Source organism: Melozone crissalis, unplaced genomic scaffold (genome assembly GCF_028551555.1).
Source record: "Melozone crissalis strain CALT ecotype California unplaced genomic scaffold, PUWL_Pcris_2 ptg000008l_1, whole genome shotgun sequence".
NCBI classification, from domain to species: domain Eukaryota; kingdom Metazoa; phylum Chordata; class Aves; order Passeriformes; family Passerellidae; genus Melozone; species Melozone crissalis.
This window is the reverse complement of record NW_026535786.1, coordinates 18,407,433-18,427,314: the sequence shown is the minus strand read 5'-3', so window position 1 is coordinate 18,427,314 and position 19,882 is coordinate 18,407,433. Positions and strand designations below refer to the sequence as shown.

The 19,882-nt window shown below is 43.2% G+C and overlaps 1 protein-coding gene across 1 annotated transcript in view; it reads left to right on the top strand.

Annotated features, from left to right (window-relative positions):
- The first annotated feature begins 7,929 nt into the window (after window positions 1–7,929).
- The window catches only part of GRAMD1C (GRAM domain containing 1C), a 49,728-nt gene continuing 37,775 nt past the window's right edge, over window positions 7,930–19,882 (top strand). Inside the window, exon 1 of the mRNA XM_054269867.1 lies at window positions 7,930–8,055. Within this exon, the coding sequence (XP_054125842.1) occupies window positions 8,008–8,055 (48 nt within the window). The 5' untranslated portion in view covers window positions 7,930–8,007. The remainder of the gene's footprint in view (window positions 8,056–19,882) is intronic.

Below are 19,882 nucleotides of genomic sequence, written 5' to 3'. Positions count from 1 at the left end.
TCCTTTCTACTGCCATACTAGAGGAAGGAAGATTAGTGCCATTGTCTAATGGCTTTGGGTGAAATTTAGAGTCCAGTCAGCCCCATTTCCATCTGCAACACTAACCTCTTTCTTCCCACCCCAAAAAAGTCTCAGGGCCTGATGTTCCTGCCTCAACTGTTTCTGAGGCAAAGCAAAAAAATGCATGTACAGTTATACACTGGCAGTTCTATTTTGGAAAGTGCAGTGAATAAGTGTGCATCTAATGCACCTGCCTGTATCCCAAAACCTGATGTGGTTCTTAGAATTTTTGTCATACACTTTCAGTTACAGGACAGGAAATCTTGAAATCATGGGAAGCATCTCCATTACCAGAGACTGAAGCCCTAGCAGATCCCATCACCAGTCTGGGGGACAGAATATCAGCCTTATGCCCATACTGAAGCTGAGGGTTACAGCTATTCTCTGTGAAAGGACTGTCTCCAGCTAGCTTTTGTTAGAAAAACATGAACATGCCTGTAGCAGACATTTCAACCTGCCTTTTCATACTCAAGTGCTAATCATAGTATCATATCCTTGAGCTAAGAGTAGTGAGAGGGGTCTCACTTCTGGAAACAGGCCTGGGCACAGAAAATGAGAGGAACAGTTGCTGTCTCAAAAAGAGGGAAAAGCAAACTCAAAAATGAGCTTTTGCCAAGGAATAGTTTGGAACAATTTTTGGAAAAGGCTCTTCTGTTTTATTTTATTCAAGTGAAATAGTCTCCCTTTGAGCGAGTTGGTGTCCTCTCAAGGACTGCAGACACTTCCAGAGTGAAGGTCCTGATTTTCCATTGTCTTGAAGTTTTCATTGCCATCCACAGAGTGTGAAATGCTATTGTGGGGGTCTGGGAAAGCATCACAGTGACAATAGACACTGTCTGCTCAGGAACAAATGTCTCGAGGCAATGGAAAACCAAACCCCTTTATGATCAGTTTGAGAGTTACTTGAACGGCCCCTCCAGGCATGCTTGTACACAAAAATCACAGTTGTATTCACAGTTATTATTATTTATGACTCATATGGGAGTAGAAGATTTCTGTCAGCCAGCATGGTCCTGTTGTTCTGGGAACCTTACAGAAGGCTGGGGTATAGAGCTTACAGTTTAACTATGAAACAAGAGAGAATTAATGGATGCAAAAATACAGGAACTATAAACTGGCTGTGAAACTAGGCAACAACAGAGCATGTGAAATACCTTCTGAGCTGTCTGGCACTCTATGCTTTTACCTCAAAGTGAAAATTTTTGCCTTAGAACTGAAGCAGCAACCCATAGAAATTGGATGCCTGAGAATTAGGTACACAAACACAGGTTTTAATCTGGTCCCCTAAAATTAGTTCTTATTAAAGGTACCAGGCAAGATATTATCCTTCTGTTCATACCTTATCTTACCAATGAGCCCACTGGAGCTTACTGGGAAAATCTGAGGTGCAGATCTTCCCTGTCCAGTTAGATATGTGCATTGAGGTAGCAGTCATAAAAGTTGAAGTATCTTGACAAGATACACTGAGGAAATGTAAAGTATAATTGAAATAACTGACAAGGCTTGACATACTACAGTTTTTGTGCATAAAATATTCGGAAGTGATCTATTTGGCTATTTATTAGAGTGAATTTGAGTAGTTTCATAATGAGTACTCTTATAAAATCTCAGTTTATTAATAATTTTCTCCACTGGATAACTGCTGCTTTAGCTAATGTGTGCTACTGCTACCTTGTTTTCGAGGAATGGCCACAAAATTTCTTCTCTGCTACAAGCATTCCAGTCTTGCCATATGCATCCCTGTAACACAACTGTAATTTTTATTTCTTTTAGTGATGCAAAAGGTATACTTTTTACACGGACAGTGGCATAGAAAATGTAGCCGAGTAGGAACAATGTGCTTTGATGTTGCCTCTGTTCATCGTGAGTTTTATACGCCTCTCCTATCATGAAATAATAGTCATGATATAATAATTGTCATCTGTTTTATTTCCACATCTTTTATTCAATACAAATCATGTAACTTAATTAGGAAAATTAAAACAGGAGAGGAGTCGGCTGTCTTGTTTCGTCCCAGCTCTCTTTGGGGGTTTCACTGAGAAGGTCACAGCACTGCCTCTATTTTCCCCCCTTTCTTTTCTTTTTCTTTTTTAAGGCTGCAAAACTGGAACATATTAGTTCACTGGTATTCGATTACACAATGCCCTTATCGTTTTGGCATCTGGGAGCATACCATGCCAAATGCTTTGCTGACTCTGCTGCAAAGCTCTTTTAAAGTCAATTGCTTCATTAGCAGAGTGATGTGTAGCTCCCTTGTCATGCGGGTTGTGGGGCTCAAGCCCATGGAGAGGAATGCAAGGCTTTGTGGTGAAAGCACTTGAGCCAGACAGGGTAAGAGAAATACAGCATGGATGATCTTGTCTAGACCTGGACAGACGATTAGATGATCTAATAGGTCATTGTCATATGAAGTCCTTAGTTCACATCCAGTTTTCAGCCACGAGGGGAGAAAGCTCTCAGGGACTCCCTGCAATGTGGCAATGTGCTCTGCATTTGGCAGTACTAATAGGGCACCTACAATGTGCTCTGCATTTGGCAGTACTAATAGGGCACCTACTGAAGCCCTCAGCCTCCCCTCCATGTAACCTGCAGGTTGATACTTCCCCGTGTAGGGCCATACCAGACCCTTAAGTGAGAAATTCTGCAAGGCAGGCTAGAGGGGCTGGGGTGACAAAAGGAAAAAATAAAACACAGTTGCACTCTCTTCCTGTCCTGGAGCCTCAGTTAAGAATTTGATGCCTGCAGTAAATCTGAGCAGCCCTGCAAGCTTCTGCCAGCTGCCAACAGCATGGGGAAATCACAAAGGTGTGGGGAGGTCAGTGCAGAATTCTACCTTTCCAGTTTAGCCTCCTCTCCTACAGTCACACTCAGTAGCTGGAGGAGGGGTTGAGGGCAAATAGGGCTCAATTTCCAACCCACAAAAAAAATCCTCTGCTGATGAAATTACTGTCTTTCAGATGGTTTTGTTTGCTTTAGATCTCAGCTTCACACTCATACCATGCTGGTGCCATGAAGGTGCTTTTCAAACTGTATCCAGCTCTCAGACATCTATGATTAAGTGATCAATGACTGCACATTGCTGCTTTTAATTTATATGACTTTTGCCCTGGGCTGAGGTTGGCTCTCACAAACCTGATATGAATATGAATATGAACTTTGTGACAATAACTGGTGGCTAATATATCAGAGAAACAAAACAGAAATGAAGCTTCTAGGAATGACGAGACACATCTGGGAAAAGACAGGCAAATAAACTCTTTCTGAACACTAAATACAATTTCCCTGCACCCTCAGGAAGCTCACAGTTGAAAGCTGCATTTTGAAAATAAAGAGAACTTCTCAAGCCAAGCTTCCAAGAACAACCCGTATTTCTTCTAATTAAGGAAGGTGGTTTAGTACTCACCCACCATCAAGAAGAAGATGAATGAAGAGACTGCAGATCTATAGAGCTTCCCAATGTGCTGGTCCATGGTTGCTGAAGTACATGGCCTCACCATCTCTCCCTCTGGTAGTACGGGTAAAAAATATGTGTGTGTGTGTATTATAGCAATGGGACCTCACATTCTGCCTAGTGAATGTCACACTTACTAAAGTTACCACAGCTTTGAGCTCACAGTGCTCTGCCTGGTCCCTGGATGAGAGCCACATTGTAAGTGACAACAATTATTTCCCCAGCGGCTGTTCTGATCTCTCTCTGAGAACATGTTGAAAATGCTCTGAGAGCAGAGGAAAGATAATTCATTGTTTTTCGCTTTTGGCTTGTATAAACCACAACTTTGGGCTGAGTAGAGAATATCCAGATACTCCAAAGGAGACCACTCTTGTGCTGAACCCCTCCCTAGTGATGGTGAGAACACAAAGACCATTGGCTTAATTTTCTGAACAGCCAGACTCTAATGCACCACATTATCACCCTAATGCACCACAAAAGGAAACTTCAGGAACTTAGTATCTTTGTGGCTATATGCACATGGTGTTTACAGGTTAAGTGTATTCCCCAAAGTGTTTTTTTAGTGCAGAACAAAACCTTTTTCATCAAAAGTTGACTACTTAAACTCTACTTATATTTAAGTAGAGCTTGTCTATGCAACTTGGGTGGAGGGGGAAACTGCTGGAGAGGGCGGCCTATCTGCAAAACCAGCAGGTGTGCTCTGAAGTAGTCTGTGTTTATAGAAAGCCCACACAGAGCAGGACCCTGTGAGAGGAGCTACAGCAGCTCCAAGCCCCACCTGTACCACCCAGCCCTGCCAGCTGTGCTATGCCTGTACCAAGCATGGACTACTGTCACTATCTGGCTGACACCTCTTCCCTCAACTGCAGGATTAGGGATTATGGCATACTTTATCTAATGTCTTCTATCTGTATCTTCAAAGCTCTCCAGGCAATGGAATTGTGCTTGAGGGTCCAGTAAAGACTCAATTCCATTACTCTTAAAGCACAATGCAGCTGAGAGAGGCATGAGTATTTCTGCTTTTCTTTGCATTTGAAAGCCAAAAGAATCCATAACTGATTCACAAAACTTGGCTGACCAATGTCAAGAAGAACAGCCCATTCCTGGAGTCACCAGTTGTCACTTAAGCTTTGGTGTGCAGATCCCAAAGCAGTGGAAGCAGTGAAAGCAGGATGGGCTAGAGGGAGTATGGTCAAAAGAACCTAGGAGACAAATACTTTTCTGAAATGGCTTGGGAAGGCCTGTGATTACCAGGCAGGAATCATATTAGGAAGGGAACTGGGACCAAGTGCAGAGCAACAGAGCACTTCAAAAGGAAGATGGAAGTTTGTGAGGGTCTTCCGGAGGAAGTACTGCCAAAGTATTAGTGAGCAAAGCCAAAATATCGTGAAAGGAAAAGTCAGAGGAGTCAAAAACAATAGAGAGTTTGATGAGGGAACAACCAGTAGAGTCGAAGGCACCTGGCAGATCATGAGGATTTTGGAGTGAGTTACTGGTTTGGAGTGCTGATTGTGACTTTGTGTCAGAGGAGTCAGCGTGCAAAGATGGATCTGAACCAAAGGCAATCCAAACACTGCCTGATTTAAACCAAGTACTTGGTGTGCTTCAAAAAAACCCTTCAAGTGTGTTGTCATGGACATACCACCATTGCTCCTGCAAATGCTATTTATGTTCATGTCATCCGGAACTAGCAATTCTCTTGTGAATCCTCCATTAAGTAGGCCATGCCTGAGCCAAAGTGCCAGGTCAGCCAGCTTTTAACTGAGGGAATACAAAGGACGTTGGTTAGTGTTGCTGGCAGCCAGTAGCTGAGCATGAAGTTTCTCTCACTTGAATAAGCCAGTATGATTCAGTTTTTGGACAAGAAGAAAAATAAACCGGTACCCTGAGTGTTGTTGAAAAAAGCCCCCAAAATTCAAGTTTCAGGCGCATATCAAGAAAGCAAGGAACAAAAATGAAACAAACCACACATTCTTTTTTACACTCTCTTGTAAATTTAATTAAGCAGTTGCTTGGATTAACACTGTCCTGTCTGGGCCAACAGATGGAATAGGATGTCACCCACGGAACTTCAGGTACTTTTTCTAATGTAGCAGTGAGCAGGTATCACAGCACCCTGAGATGTCCAAAGGGAGCCTCCACGCATTTCCCGGGGAAGAGGCAGAGAGAAAGGGGACAACAGAAGGAAGTAGCATTGACACAACAGGCTACTTTACCCATCCATACTTTATCCATCCATCCATCCATCCATCCATCCATCCATCCATCCATCCACTCACGAGCCAACTACCTAGCAATGTGATTTCTTTGCACATCATAGGGCTCTCCTTTTTCCTGTGAGGTGAGCTGAGGGTGCAAATCTGCGAGCCATGGTCGCTCTGGCTGGGTGCCCTGATTTGAGGAGCCCTCCGGGTGCTCAGAGATTGGGGCAGAAACCACTCGGCGCTGCTCAGCAGCTTCAAAACTGAGACCCAAGGTTTCATGGGGTGAAATCCCCCTCACCGACTGCCTTTATGTCACCTCATCCTCCGCTCGGCTCGCAGCCAGCCTTTCCCCCTCTCCCCCTAGGAGTCCCCCGGAGCGGCCTCTCGGCAGTGTTTTCCGTCGCGTCCCACGAACCCAGGATCTGGGAGCCGTTTCGCTGCCCGGGCGCTGTTTAACCGGCTGCGCTCACGGAGGGCGGCGGGCGCGGGGCTCTCCTCGGGCAGGAGGCAGCGAACGCTGCCCCCCCTCACTCCCCGCAGCCGGGAGTTTTTTCCTACTACAGCCCTTAAACTTTCCACCGGCGCGGAGGCTTCCCAGTTAACCCGTGCGGAAGCCGCAGAGGGGCTGCCGCGGCCGGGCGACGAGGGCACCGTAGGTGCCTCAGCGCTCTCCGCCCCCCATGACGGCTCCCCCTCCTCGGGAGCAGCGGCGCCGCTCGCCCCTGGCAACCTCCTCCCGCCGCGGGCCGGCAGCGCGGCCGGCGCCGGCCCCTTTAAATGGCGGCCGCGGCCCCGCCGTGCGCCCCGCGCAGGCAGCTGGCGGGCGCCGCGCGGCCCTCGCCCCCCTCCATGGTAAGCGCCGCGCTCTGCGCTCCCCGCCCGCCCCTCCGGCGGGCTCCGTGCCCCCGGCCGCCGCCCCGCCGCCCCCCCGGGCCACCGGAGGGCCGCCTAGGTAGGTGCGGGCAGCGGCAGCCCCGCTCCCTTCCCGTGCAGCCGCACGGGCGGGCCTCGGACGGCCGGCGGCGGCGCGGCCCCGCGGGCAGCGCTGGGAAGCTCCGCCGTCCCCACCCACCTCCCCAAAGTTTTTGGGGCGAGGCGGGGCCAGGGGCAGGGGGGCCCTCGGGGAGCCCCGATGAGGGGGGCGGCGAACGCCCCGCGCGTCGCCGCAGGGAGGCTCTGGGCTCCCGGGAGAGCCGGCGGGGAGGCGGCCGCGGGGCTGCCGGGCTGAGCCCCGGCGTTTGGTGGGGAGGAGCGGGCGGGCAGCAACTGGTGGAGGTTGCAGCGAGTGCGGGTGTTGGCGTGGAAAAGCCCCGCGGGGGCCGCTCTGCTCTCAGCCCACGCTGCCCGGAGTGCCTGTGCCTTTGCTTCGCCCCGCTGTCCCCTCCGCAGCCTGTCCCCAGCCCGGGCCGCGGCCGCGGCAGCGCTGGGCGGGGTGGCCCAACATTGTCCCGGTTCTGAGCTGGTTTGGAGTTGAAACCCGGCGTTACCTCAGCCCGGCGGATCCGGTACTACAGGCGGGGTTACTGGTTAGGGCCCTGGGCTGGTTTTGTACCGTTTGCTAGCTGGGATGGCACAAGTGACATTCCGTGGCTCAGTTTCCCTTCATAAAGTACAACTGACTTCCAAAGTGAAGAATACTGATAACAATGGAGAGTGCTACAGAATTAGAAAACAGTGCTGCTTATTATCTTAATAGTGTTATGAGTCAAATTACTTGTCTCTGAGGTGTTTGTATTTCTGTACAATTTATAGTGTAACTAACGGTAAGTATAAACACTTGATGTATCAGTATTATAATAATATATGTCAGTAGTCTGGTAAACATGCTACACCTGTATGACTTTTCTCAAGTTCTGAAAGGTCTCACAGGTTCCTGAGATGTGCTGCATGTTAGGCACTGATGTCTTGTGTTGATGTTATTTGAGTTCTAAATATCTGTGTAGCTTCAACATGCAAGTTGGGTGGGGGGGCTGCGCTGGAAATAAAATACTTTGATAAAAAAATGTAAAATATAATTAAATATAGTGTAGTCTAGGGGGAACAAAATAAAACCAATGAAAGAGATGTTCGTGGAAGTATTTCCATGCCACTCACCTTGGTGAAACTACCATGTCAGGTTTCATTTAATATACAGTTGTTAAATGGACTAACCATCTTGTTTCACCTTTCTCCACCACTGCTGGATTACATACCTTACTTCTTTGTTCACAGGAAGTTCATGAAGTGGATCATGGTCTTATTAACCAGCTACTTGCTGATTCAGAGGAGACTCTTAATTCATGCACAGAGAAAATGCAGGGTCCTGCTCAGTATAGCTGGAGTGCTGACTGGAGCTTTTGGGTAATATCTGCTAACTTGGCTTTAATTTATAAATATAATACCTGTCTGTTTTAATTTGCATATGTGTGTATATGTACAAGTTTTATATCCACAGTTCTCAAGTTGCTTTGTAGTCATGAATTACTAAAGCGTTCTCCACCCATGTAGTGAGGCAGGTAATTTTATCATTACTGGCTTACTGAAGTGTAAGGTGAGACTGAGAGGGGGTGAAGTTGTTTATCTGATGTCTCAGATCAAGTTAGTGACAGATCTTGTGGCTTCTATGCCCAGTCCTGTCTCTCAGGTCCTGACAAATCCATGCCAGTGTTTCTTATGCCTATAGAAATACATTTTTGATGCTCTGATGCTTTTTAAGCATAAGGACTGAATTTTGATTCTTGGTGGTTGGTGGTTCTGAATTACATTCCTAGTGTTCATTTTTGTCAAGTAAACATATTTGTTTTCCACAAGAGTAAATAAATTCCCTGTGTTTTCTGTAAGAATTGACTTTGTGAATAAAAAAGGCAGAAAATAAGTAATTTGATTTTTTTTCTTTCCGGGGAAATGCCTGACTGAAAGCATAGTGTGTAATAAATAATAAGTGCCTATTTCAGTATTTTTCTTTTGGTAGATTTTTTTTTAAATGCCTTGAGAGAAGGTGAATGTGTGTGTAGACTTGGAGTGTATGTTTTGCTGTTAATTTGGTGCATGGATTGTTATTGTTTGATAGGGAAGGAGACCACGTGTGCATGGAGCCACAGGCAGGGTAACAGCTGATCCTGTGGGAGACACAGAGTGCCAGAGCTGTGAGGAAGGGAGTCTGACTCAGGTTCTGTATCAGGTGTCCTCAGAACATCCCTGTGCTTCAGCTCATAGAACATCATCTGGTCCACTGTGTCCTTCTCCTGACAGGGTCATCACAGTGTTCATTGTGCTTAGCGGGTGAAAGATTGAGCAGCTAGTGAAGGCCAGAAGGAGTCCATGGCAGAGCTGTGAGCAGAAGCAGGGGATCAGGTTTTCCAACTCCTTGTTTATAACTCTAGTTTGTATGTTTTCACTCCTCTTCACAAGCAGATGTTCTAATGATCATGACATCTGGTTTTGCACCTCAGGCCATAGGGATAAGTCCCCTCCAAATGTATGTGTACTCTTAAAAAATGCAGTAGTAATCTGGAGCCAATGGAATGGGACAGGACTAATAAAATCCCAGCAGGTCATAGACTTGTGTTGCTAGAGTGAGTTCTTGGGGTGTTCAGTATTTTCTTCACTATCCCTGCAGAAACAAGGATGATCCAGGGCTGTCCTGCCTGTGCCCAGCTGTGTGTTGGTACTTGAGTCAATAGGAAGTCATGCTGTGCAGACAGTGCAACTGCTAGCTATGTTCTTGTTAGGTGGCACGTTGGATTGTGTAAGCTTGGTTTGTATACAACCACTAATGCAGGTGGTATTTTGTGAGAGGAATAAACCTGTTCAGGTCTTGGTGCCAGGTTGTTGGACCTGCAGTTAACAACCCAGTGTTTCCTTGATAGGCCTGGTGATTTAAAATAAAGTCATTAGAGTATTCTATGTGGAGAATGTACATGTGCTATTGGCTTTGCACTCAAGTTTGAGACATGTGCTGAAGGCTTGAAGTTTCTTTTCAGGAGAGTGGGATCCTTCAGTGCAGTCGCAGCTGCTGCGTGAGGTGTTTTTCACTATTATTAAACGATTATCTTCTGTCTTATTTATACTCCAAGACCTTAGTATGTGTTTGATGTTGGTGTTTATCTGGCTCTGCAAACATGACCTTGCAGTTAAAATAAAGTAATTGCGCAAATACTTCCCTCTTGTGAGATAATGCTGTGGCTGGAAATGTTGTAGCCTTACCGTCTGTCATTGATTAGTTTTAAAAGCTGTACCAGTCTGCTTGCAGGAAGCCGTGGTGCTTATTTTCTCAGCCTCAAGGCAACTGAATTGTAAAGCAGCAAGAACCGGGAAATCACAAATTCAAGATGAAAATTAATTAATTCTCTTTAAAATGTTATGCCATTGGCATTTCTCCTTGCTCTTGACAGAAAATGTTTCAATAACTTGCATGGTTGATGATCAACTGCTGACTATTAAACCAAATTGTTAAATCTCCCTGAATTGAGTCACAGTAAAGGTGTAGGTGACAGCATGGAAGGCAGTGTGTGAAGTATGTGTCACTAACATTTGACAAAGGTGATCTTAGTGTCCTGTGGCAGGTGGGGACCTGTTATGCTTGTTCTCACTCTTGAGTCAGTAGAATGGAGGAATTGGTACAACAGCAGGACTTGCCTCAGTAGCATCCAGGGATCAGCTTTGTTGCCAGGGTTATTTGCTTGGAGAGGCTGCATGTTTCCAGCAACTTAGGTTTGCTCCAAGGGTTCATTTCTTCTGAGGGTGATATACTCTTGTTTTGCTGATGATAGAAACCAGATGTGGCTGTTAGAGCCTGGCTGGTTTGACTTCAATTTTTCATGGATTGAGTGGGAGTAGGCAGTTGTGCCATGCCTCTGGAAGTCAGGCCAGGTATCATGCATGCTCAATAGGTGCTGTGAGCACATGTAATTAGCAGCAGGCTGGGACTGACAGCCTCTGGGACACAATCTCTCTCCTGGCTATGGTGAGTGGGGAGAAGGAAGGGTAGACAAAAAGCTATCAGGGAGGGAAGAAGAGTATCCTCCTATGTGGAATTTTTCTTCTCTCTTAAAAAAAAGAACACTTTGGATATCTTTATTGAATAATTTTGAGAAATAATTAGTTTTCTCTGTTACTGTAAGCAATTCTTAAAATGATAGTATTACTGACTGCTATTTTTAATGTTGGTGGTGTGTCATGGGATATCTTTTGGTTTTTGTTTTTGGGGGTTTTACTCCCCCCCCCCACCTGGAGGTGGACAAAGCTGGACTTCTATAAACTCATTGGAAGAAGGAAAAAAGATTGCTTACAAACTTAATCTCAGGGCTTTTTCTCTCCACTGGAAACTGTAAAGCTTTTATCTCCAGTTGATTAAATAGTCCTAGTTTTGGCAACTGCAAATAGATGATGAAAGTCAAAGATGATTGGAAATTATGTCTGGAAGCCCTGTCTCAGGATTCTGAATTCACCTTTTTATGCCCTTCATACTGATATACTGTTCAGTTTAATATCCTTGGAAGAAGAAACCTGTGAAAGCCTTAAGGATTTTCCTACCATAGTGAAGAAGGCAAAGGTGAATGAGGAGGCTAATGGAAAGGATCCTTGCATCAAAAGTGAGGATGTTGTGTCTGGGGACTCTAGTTTGTATTAATGAACAGTCAAAGAAAGGTCATGTTATGCCCACAGTAAGAAGAATGCCCATGAAAAAAACCCTAAAAAAGTAAGTCCTTCCCTTGGAATGAAAAGGTAGATGGAATCAGTGGAAATCAAATGAGCATCTCAGAAAATTGCCTGTTTCTGGGAGGCTTCTTTAAGAATTTGAAAATGTGAGATGTCAAGGAGGTGTTGAAAAAGAGATAATAAAAAAGGCTTAAAAAGGCAATTGATTGGAGTGTAAGTTGGATGCCAGTTTAAAGAGTTGGTCAGTGTGAAGGAGTTTGAAAATAGAGGCAAATAATTGATACAGTGAAAATAAGCCTTTTACTTTTCATAATATAAAAGCAACTGAGGTTGCACAAGATCAAGAAGCTATTTTGAATTTTTACATGCTTGGATCTGGTTTCTGCAAGAAAGAGCTAGTCTGTGAGTGTGTGACAATATGTATGGCAAGAATACAGCAAGCATATATGACTCAAACCTGCACAAGGAGGGATGCAGGTATGTATCACAATTTGGAAGATAATTTATTGAAGCACAATAAAGATACAAATTGAGGCCCTTTGGGGCCCAAGATAGGTATGGTTAAATGAAATATTTATTGTATCTATAGCTGTTTGAATCTTCCTTCCACCTTTCTCTGAAGACTCACCCCATTCTTGGAATGGTTTACTGGGCTGGTTGAAGTGGGAATTATTTTGGAGGCTGATATTTAAGGCCTTCTGACAGTAGCTCTCTCTTACATTGTATACTTGATATGTTGTTTCTTCTTATTTGTACTGCCAAATGTTTGGGTTGTGGAGGAGATACATCAATTCTCTTGGCATTGGAGGAGGATTTTTGGCCTCCTTACTTATTATTTGCTGGTATGAAGCAGTCTGCTAAGGAGGATGAGAATTGGTTAAATTAATTGCTATAGGTCTACAAAGAGAATAAAATTCTTTAGCACATTAATGCTGTATTTTGGTGTTTTGTTGGTTGGGCTTTTGGGTTTTTTTTTTTTTTTTTTTTTTTTTTTTAATGCCCTTGCTTTAGTACAAATAGCTTTTGCTGTAGTTGTAGGACTGGCATGTTGTTTGTTTACCTGCCTGGAATCTCCAGAAACAGGTGTGATAGCCCTGATTATACAGCAGCAGTGTTTTAACCTGCAGTTCTACCCAACCCTTGAACATGGGTGATTAGGCTAAAGGGGTTTTCTCCCTTCTTTTGGTGCTGGGAATGTCTTTGGTGCTGTTGATGCAGCTCCAGACTGAGCACTGAGGGAGATCTGGTTGACATAAAATTTCAACTAATTCTAAGCAAAGACTGCCAGTGGTGCCCTGTGAAAATAAGTTTTTGCCAGCTGCAGCAGTAGATAGTTCTATATAATATTAATTATTACTATACACATATAAATTAGTCTAGAACCTGAGGATTAAGTATAAAAGGTCAGAAAGAAAATACTTCAGATTTGTGTGATGTACTTACTTTTTTCTAGCCACTGGGAGAAAAACCATAAGAAAGGCAACATGGTTCAGGAAATCTGCATGGATATCCTTTTAATGAAAGGGAACTCCCTAGTGCAGAATGAGAGCTTTAAAAGTCAACTCTAGGACATGGAAAGAAGATTTTTTAAAGTTTTATTTTTGGCCTTAGTTGCTCATTTACAGCTTGTATTTCTGCAAACAGGTAGTGGTGTAGCACTGTCTTTTTCAGGTGTGCTATGGGTGAACCAATTGTATATAAGAAGAGGAAAGAGGACAGGTAGATAAAACTGTGCAAGATGTGATTGTTTTATGGTATATTAAGTCATTAGCAGCAGCCAGGAGAAGTTTTGGGGCAATTGCTTGGTGAGTGCCACTTTCCATAGAATTTCAAATGCAGCAGGGCTACTGGCAGGCTTAATGAGATGACCAGAGTAATTTACAGCAAAGCAGTTTATGTAATTGGCCACAGTCATTCCTGCATTATTATCCATGTAGTGTTGTGGTTTAATATGCTCCTTCAGGTTTTCACTGTAGTCCTGATTGAAAGTATTTATGTCTCCTTGTATGAGTTGCTGAAAACCAAACGGCACCAAGGGGAATTACTACCATGGTGATTGTTTCCTTCATGATGTTGTTTTCTGATCCTTGTTTGGGCACTGTTACTAAACTTAAATATAGATCAGAGATGCAGTTACAGAGAGGCAGATTTTACTGGCAGGGTAAGGAGGGAAATGTGCAGCTGAAGGGTGCTGTTCATTTGCCTCTGTATTTGTCTACTTTGGCATCACATAATCTTGGTGGGACTTTGTTGCAGGTAAGGAGGATGAGTTGAGAAGTTAAGTCTTGTAGTTTCTTTATTGTATAAGGCATTTTTCATCACCCTCAAAACATCTGGATTTTTCCCTGTCTCTGTTAAATGGATCAAATAAGTCTAAAGACAGGCAGTTTGAACTTTTTTTGGATTACTTAGGCAGCGTGCAGCGGAAGATCAGGTGAAAAAACAGATGTTCTTAACCAATAACATTGGCTACTTGTTCCACACACGTGATATAAAAACAAATGTGAGTCAGATGAAACTGCTGTTCAGAAAGGAATGTATTTTGTTATCTAAAAGGAAATAATCTTGATTGGGCTTTTAATTGCCATTGCATCATAATACTTAGTACACTTATGGCTGTTGAAACCTGGACAACATAGTTACAAGACTCAAAATTAGCCTGGGGAGTAGACAGATTGACTTGAGCAAAAGGGTAACTTTTTGCTGGAGGATGACAAACTCCCTTCAAGTACACTCAAAGTTAAGTGTTAAGGTAGTGCAGAGTTCATCCAAACACACTTGGTTTATTTGTATTAAATTTGTTTTAGAAGTTGGTGTATCATAGGATTTTGTGACTGTATTTTGATTTACCCTTTATCTTTTTGGGTAGATCTTCATGGGGTAGACAAAACTACTAAAATAGAACAAAAAGAATGCTTGAGTGCTGCATTTGTGAAGTCAAGACAGTAGATACAGATCCGCAATTTTCCCCTAAAAAATGAGAAGGACTTTGGCAGTTAGGAACTGTGTGAACTTGGCTTGTGCTAATTCTGGGGAGGCAGCATGAGATGTGGTTTCTGGTGAGGGGCATTATAGGAATAGTTTTACTACCAGGTTCAAAAAATGTTATTGCCAGCTAGGGAGGTATTGATGAAGATGCTGAATAAATCTGAGATTGGGACACCTTAGCTCTTAAAAGCAGTTTAATTTCTAATTCAGAACTGAGGAAGATGTTTGTCCATGGAAGTGTCCAAAGTTCTTGAACTTTTTACTTAATTTTCATGTTTAAAATCTAAGTGTTTGTTTCATCCAAACTCATAGGTGCTTGGTGGCAGTTATATAAATAATTCTATTTGAATCTGAAATAATCAGCCTCCTTGCTAATTGCCAATGTCCACACTCAGGTGTTCAATCAGCTGCAGATGATGTTATCTTATAAACAGGAAATGCACTTAAAACAGTCTGTGCTAATGCTGTTTTTGAGACCTGAGTCACACTGGTACCCAGGCTCTGGTAGGGCCTTTCTGAGATCACTTTGAATCCTCTCACTGGCTTTCTGATGGAAATAAATTGTCAGTGAATATTTTTCTGTATGGATATACTTCCCAATATTCTCCTATTCCTTTCAGAACAGGAGGATTCCCTGTGATGTATCCTATCTTTGCTTTGGGAAAGCAGAAGAGTTAACTTGTTTTTCTGGTGAAACCAGTTCCTGCTATTTACATATGTTGCTGATCTTGACAGCAGAACTGCAGGTCCTGCAAAGCCACCACCCAGTTAGGTGCACAGACAGATACTTACCCTAGCCAGCAGCTGGGGCTGCAAAATAACTGTAAATACAACCTCTTTTTGTTCCATTATCTTCTCCTTCCAGACTTTCAGATTGAAATCCAAGTGATCACGATGCCTTGACGTGCATTTTTCTGTTTCTTCTGTCAGTTTCCTCAGTAGGGCTGTGCTGGGAGAGGGCTCTCTGCTGCTGGCTCCATGTAGTTAGTTGTGAAAATGTAGCAGACAGGTAAGGCTGGTGGAAAGGGAGAGCCAGTGCAAAGAAAGCAGAATAGGTGCACGGCTGCTGTTCCCCTCTCAGAGCAGGCAGAGATCTGTTGGGCATGCAGAACCCTGCATCCCTTGCCTCTAAGTGCCTATGAAGAGCTGAGCTCTGGGTGGCTGGTAATGTACACGTTTTGGGGAATTTGGGTATACATGAAGCATGCCCTGATGTCCTGACCTCCTGCTCTGAACCTCAGCCTGACTTAAAACAGGGAAGAGTGGCTGAGTTTTGATTTGGCTCCATGCTGAGCTGCCAGGTGCAGATGTACTCTTCAGGCTGGTTCATGGATTGTTGCCTTCAGCAATGCAGAGAGGAGAGGGTGCTAGGCATTAAGTGCTTCTTTCCAAGCTGCTGTTTCCCTGGTGATAGTGCTTTTCCTCTGCTCTTCCCTTTGGGACTTTTGTGAACTTGAAGTGATTTATGCTACTGCAGTCTGCTTCCCAAAATCAGTTTTGGTGATGGTGGTTTTAGGTCGGAGCTGGGCAGTTCTTAAATGTCACCCCTGGATAAGTTTTCTCTGCCCAGTTGCTGCAGTATTTGTGTGCCTGTTCTGCAAGGCTGGGGTGTTTCAGCCTGTTTTCCAAGGCAGCATGCAAGCAGAGGCTGGCAGAGCGCTAGCTAGCACTGCTGGAGGGGGGCCAGCACCAGCTCTGAGCAAGTGGGTGAGAGAGGGGGGAGCTGTAGAGGCTTTGGCCAGGGATTTGTATGGTTTGGAATAGGCTGCAGGCAGCTAGAGGAGGTATGTGTAGGGGGTGTGTGTCTTCTGGCTTTACATTTGCTTCATGTCTCAGTCAGTTTTATTCTGAAATGGAGCATATGCTTTGCTCTGCACTGTACATGGCGAGCTTGAGATTTTTATCTCCAAATCAGAGTTGTTATGAAGGTACATTGGCTTCACTGTTAAAATGCTTTAAAACACTTACTTGCAGAAAAAAGAAGTACTGAATACTACAAAACCATTGCTTCAGAATAAGCAGAGGATATTCTCAATCCAAGGTCTTATTTTTCAGGAAAAAAGATATAGTACTAGTAATGGCAGGAGGTTTTCTTATAATTGATAAGAAGGTTATCATTTTGTTTCCCAAGCACCTTCAGCTGAACCCTGTTTCAGTGAAATGGGAAAATGAGCTAATTCTGGTGTGACCTTGCAGGAGAAATTTGTGAGAGTTCCTCACATGCTCTAAACTGAAATACTCTGTTACAAAATTCTTCCCAGTCTGTTCTACTGTTTTGGTTTGTTGGGTGTTTAGATTTTTTTTTAAATTTGTTTTGGGTTTTCCCCTTGTTTTCTTTTTATAGAACATGAAAAATGTAATCTCTAACTGGTTATGCAACTCAAAGTTCTCTGAAGAAATACCTTTGTATTTTCAACAATAAGTCTTTTAATTTTCTTCTTGGGAAGGATGCCAGATTTTAAAATTCTTCACAAAAATGTTACCTTTGTTATAATTATATAACCTGATGTTAGCAGCATAGTATTTCATAAGATGTTAAATTTTCTTGTCTGTCAAAATCATAACTGTTACAACTTTGGTTGTGGATTTTCCAGGCTGTTTTGATAGTCATACTTATATAGGTGAAGCTGAAGCATGAGACCTTCATTCCTGCTCTTGAAGGAACACTGTGACTGGTGAGGTGTGGGAAGTGACCAGGCCTTCTGTGAGCAGTATTCCAGCTCAGCCAGGTTCATTTGCTACATGGGGAAACATTTGTGATCAGGTCTCCCTGGTCAGTAGTTGACCAGAACTGCTTTTCAGGAAAACAGGCTTTCACCATGTGCCAGGTCAATGCTGGCTTGGTGAAACTGGTGTCCATCTCACTTGGTGAGAGCTGGGGTATTCCTGTGGGACACAGTGCTTTGATGTGCTCTACCCAGTCCACAAAATAAATGGAAACAGTCTTCTTTCATAAGCACCTCTTTCAGTCACTTCCTTGACAAATGTTTTCTGAGTGGGCATCCAGTATTTCAGCAGCTCTCCATAATGCAATAGTTCTGAGGAGTTTCCTTCTATGTGGATTTTTGGAAGCTCCTGGTGTTATTGGCAAGGCATAATCTGCCTAACATGTTCAGTGTGCCTGCCTGTGTGAGAATTGTGAGAACTATTTAATGGTAACACTCATCTTGGGAGAGCTAGGGACTCCCTCTTTAGCCTTGTTTATGGGGTCTCGTAGGCTTAAAGAAACACAACTACCACCCCTCACTCCTCTATTCACCCCAAATTTCCTCACCCCCAATGAAACTAACCCCTGGAAGATACAGTAGCTGGAGTATTTGCCAGTGACCTGTATTTTAATATCCCTTTCTTTAAATTATACATACTGTATTTACAGCAGAAGAAAGACATACTTTCACCAGAGTTCTTCTGGGGTCCACTGAAGGAGAATGCTGTTGTTTTTCTGCTCGGTCAATAAGAAATGTTAGAGTTCCTTTCTCATTCACCTTCCACAAAGAAGAGAGGGGCTGGGCCACAGGAGTGGGGAAATAATGGCTTTAGTGCACAGCCCTGTGCCTGCCAATGGCCCTGTGCTTATGAGACTCCCCCCTCCGCAGGTAAGGGTGAAGGAAAAACAGCATATAATGAATGTAAGGAAAATATCTGTAGGTCCCTAAACATTTCCCCCTCCCCCTCTGTGTCTAGGAGCTTGTTCACATTTCCTTGAGGGCATGGGAACTTTTGAAAAGCAGGCTTCTAAGGAATACAATGGCTGAGCAAACCCTGGCAACAGTTGCAACAGTTGCTTGATTTCTTTTTTTTTTTTAATTGGTTGACATGCCTCTCATGATGTATCAATTAAATACAACTGTGTGGATAAGCAGATGTGATCAAATATCTCCTTACTAAAAAAAAAACAACAACCAGAAACTCCCAAACACACACAACACCCCTCCCAAAACCAACAAAAGTGAACCAAAGTAGACAGTAAGTCACCCTAAGTAATGTCATGGTCCTGTGAGTGGTTCTTTCCCCATGTAAATTAAATGCTTTTGTCCTTCAAGAGAGAAAAGAACATAAGTCACTGCTAGTAAGGCTTTTGAGTACTTAATGATTGAAAATTGTTCCAAACCATTTTTTTTTGTAATTTTTTTCAAGAAGTGGTTAGTGAAAGTAGATAACTGTAACAGAGTAGATCTGAATTGTTTATGTACAACAAGATGTACTGAAGAAGTCTGACACTTCCAACATACAGCCTAGTTAGGGCTTGGTGTCAACAGAATTGGGAAACTGTGCCCTGTAACTGCAAAAAGATAAGGCAGACTGGCAGTCATGTGCATGTGAGCTTTCACTGTGATTCTGTGCCTAAAAGCAATCTGTGATTCAGATTTATGTTTGTGGTAATTCCTGCAATGCTATATCTAGCTTTCAAGAAGGACACTGAAAATGAGAGAATTCAGAAAAGCCAGAAGAATAAATCTGAAAAAGAACAATCATTTTGCTGATAGACTTGAGAAGCTTAATTCCTACCTCAGAAGGAGATATGGAGTAACTTGCTTACCATCTAAAAACAATTCACAAAGTAAAGATGAAGTTAATCAAATATACTAGCAGAAGAACTGTCCATAGGATGGATTTTTCCATCCAGAGTAACTTTCAATTTAAAAAGGTAAAATATATATTTTATTTTTTTCCAAAGAGAAATTTGGTCATTGCAGCTCTGCTTTTCAAGCCAGAGAGTTGTGGCTTGTGTATTATAGATTAGATTGGATGATTAATGAACTTTTGTGGACTGGAGAAATGGCTGCAGTGGGATCAACATTTCTGTGATGGAAAGGCTTGTCAGATCCAGCACCTTTTACAGGCGAGAGATCATCTCAGTGTGCCATAGAAAGTGTTCCTGTGATAATAAGGGAGTCTGCCTGAATCTGGCCTGGAGTATGTGCAGTCTCAAGTTTGTCTCCCTTACACTGTTACATGAGGCTTTTATTCAGGGCTGTTAACTTGGTTCTCCTCTCCCCTAGTGAGTCTTTAATTTCACTGAAAGTGGGATCTCTAGTATGTTTTGTTTAGGTTCTTTTTGGGATTTGTTTTTTTGTTGGGGTTTTTTTGGGATTTTTTGTTTTTGTAGGCTTTGGGTTGATATTTTTCCCTACTTTTACTTCCCTATTTTCCCCTAATCAGGTGCGTTTAAAGAACATTTGCAGTATAGAGGAGTCCTGTATAATATCCAGACTTCTCTCTGGCTGGGTGTTGTTCTTCTGGAGACTGTGTTCTTTTTCTTTCTCCTGATGCTAAGAAGGGTTTTATTATTCAGTAGAAATGCAACAGCTTTTGCCAGAATACTTAATGTTTGTTTTAATATGCTTATGTAAGGTTAAAATGTACTTTTATCCTAACCTCACTAATACCTCCAAATTTGTTTTTGACCATGTCTAGAAACATCATAGGAAAGTACAGGTCTTTGGGGAATGGTCAGATGATCTTCTATTTGGGGTTTAGAGTTAGTGGCTTGGATTTACATATTAGACAGAGGAGCAAAGCTTTAAGTTCCATGAGC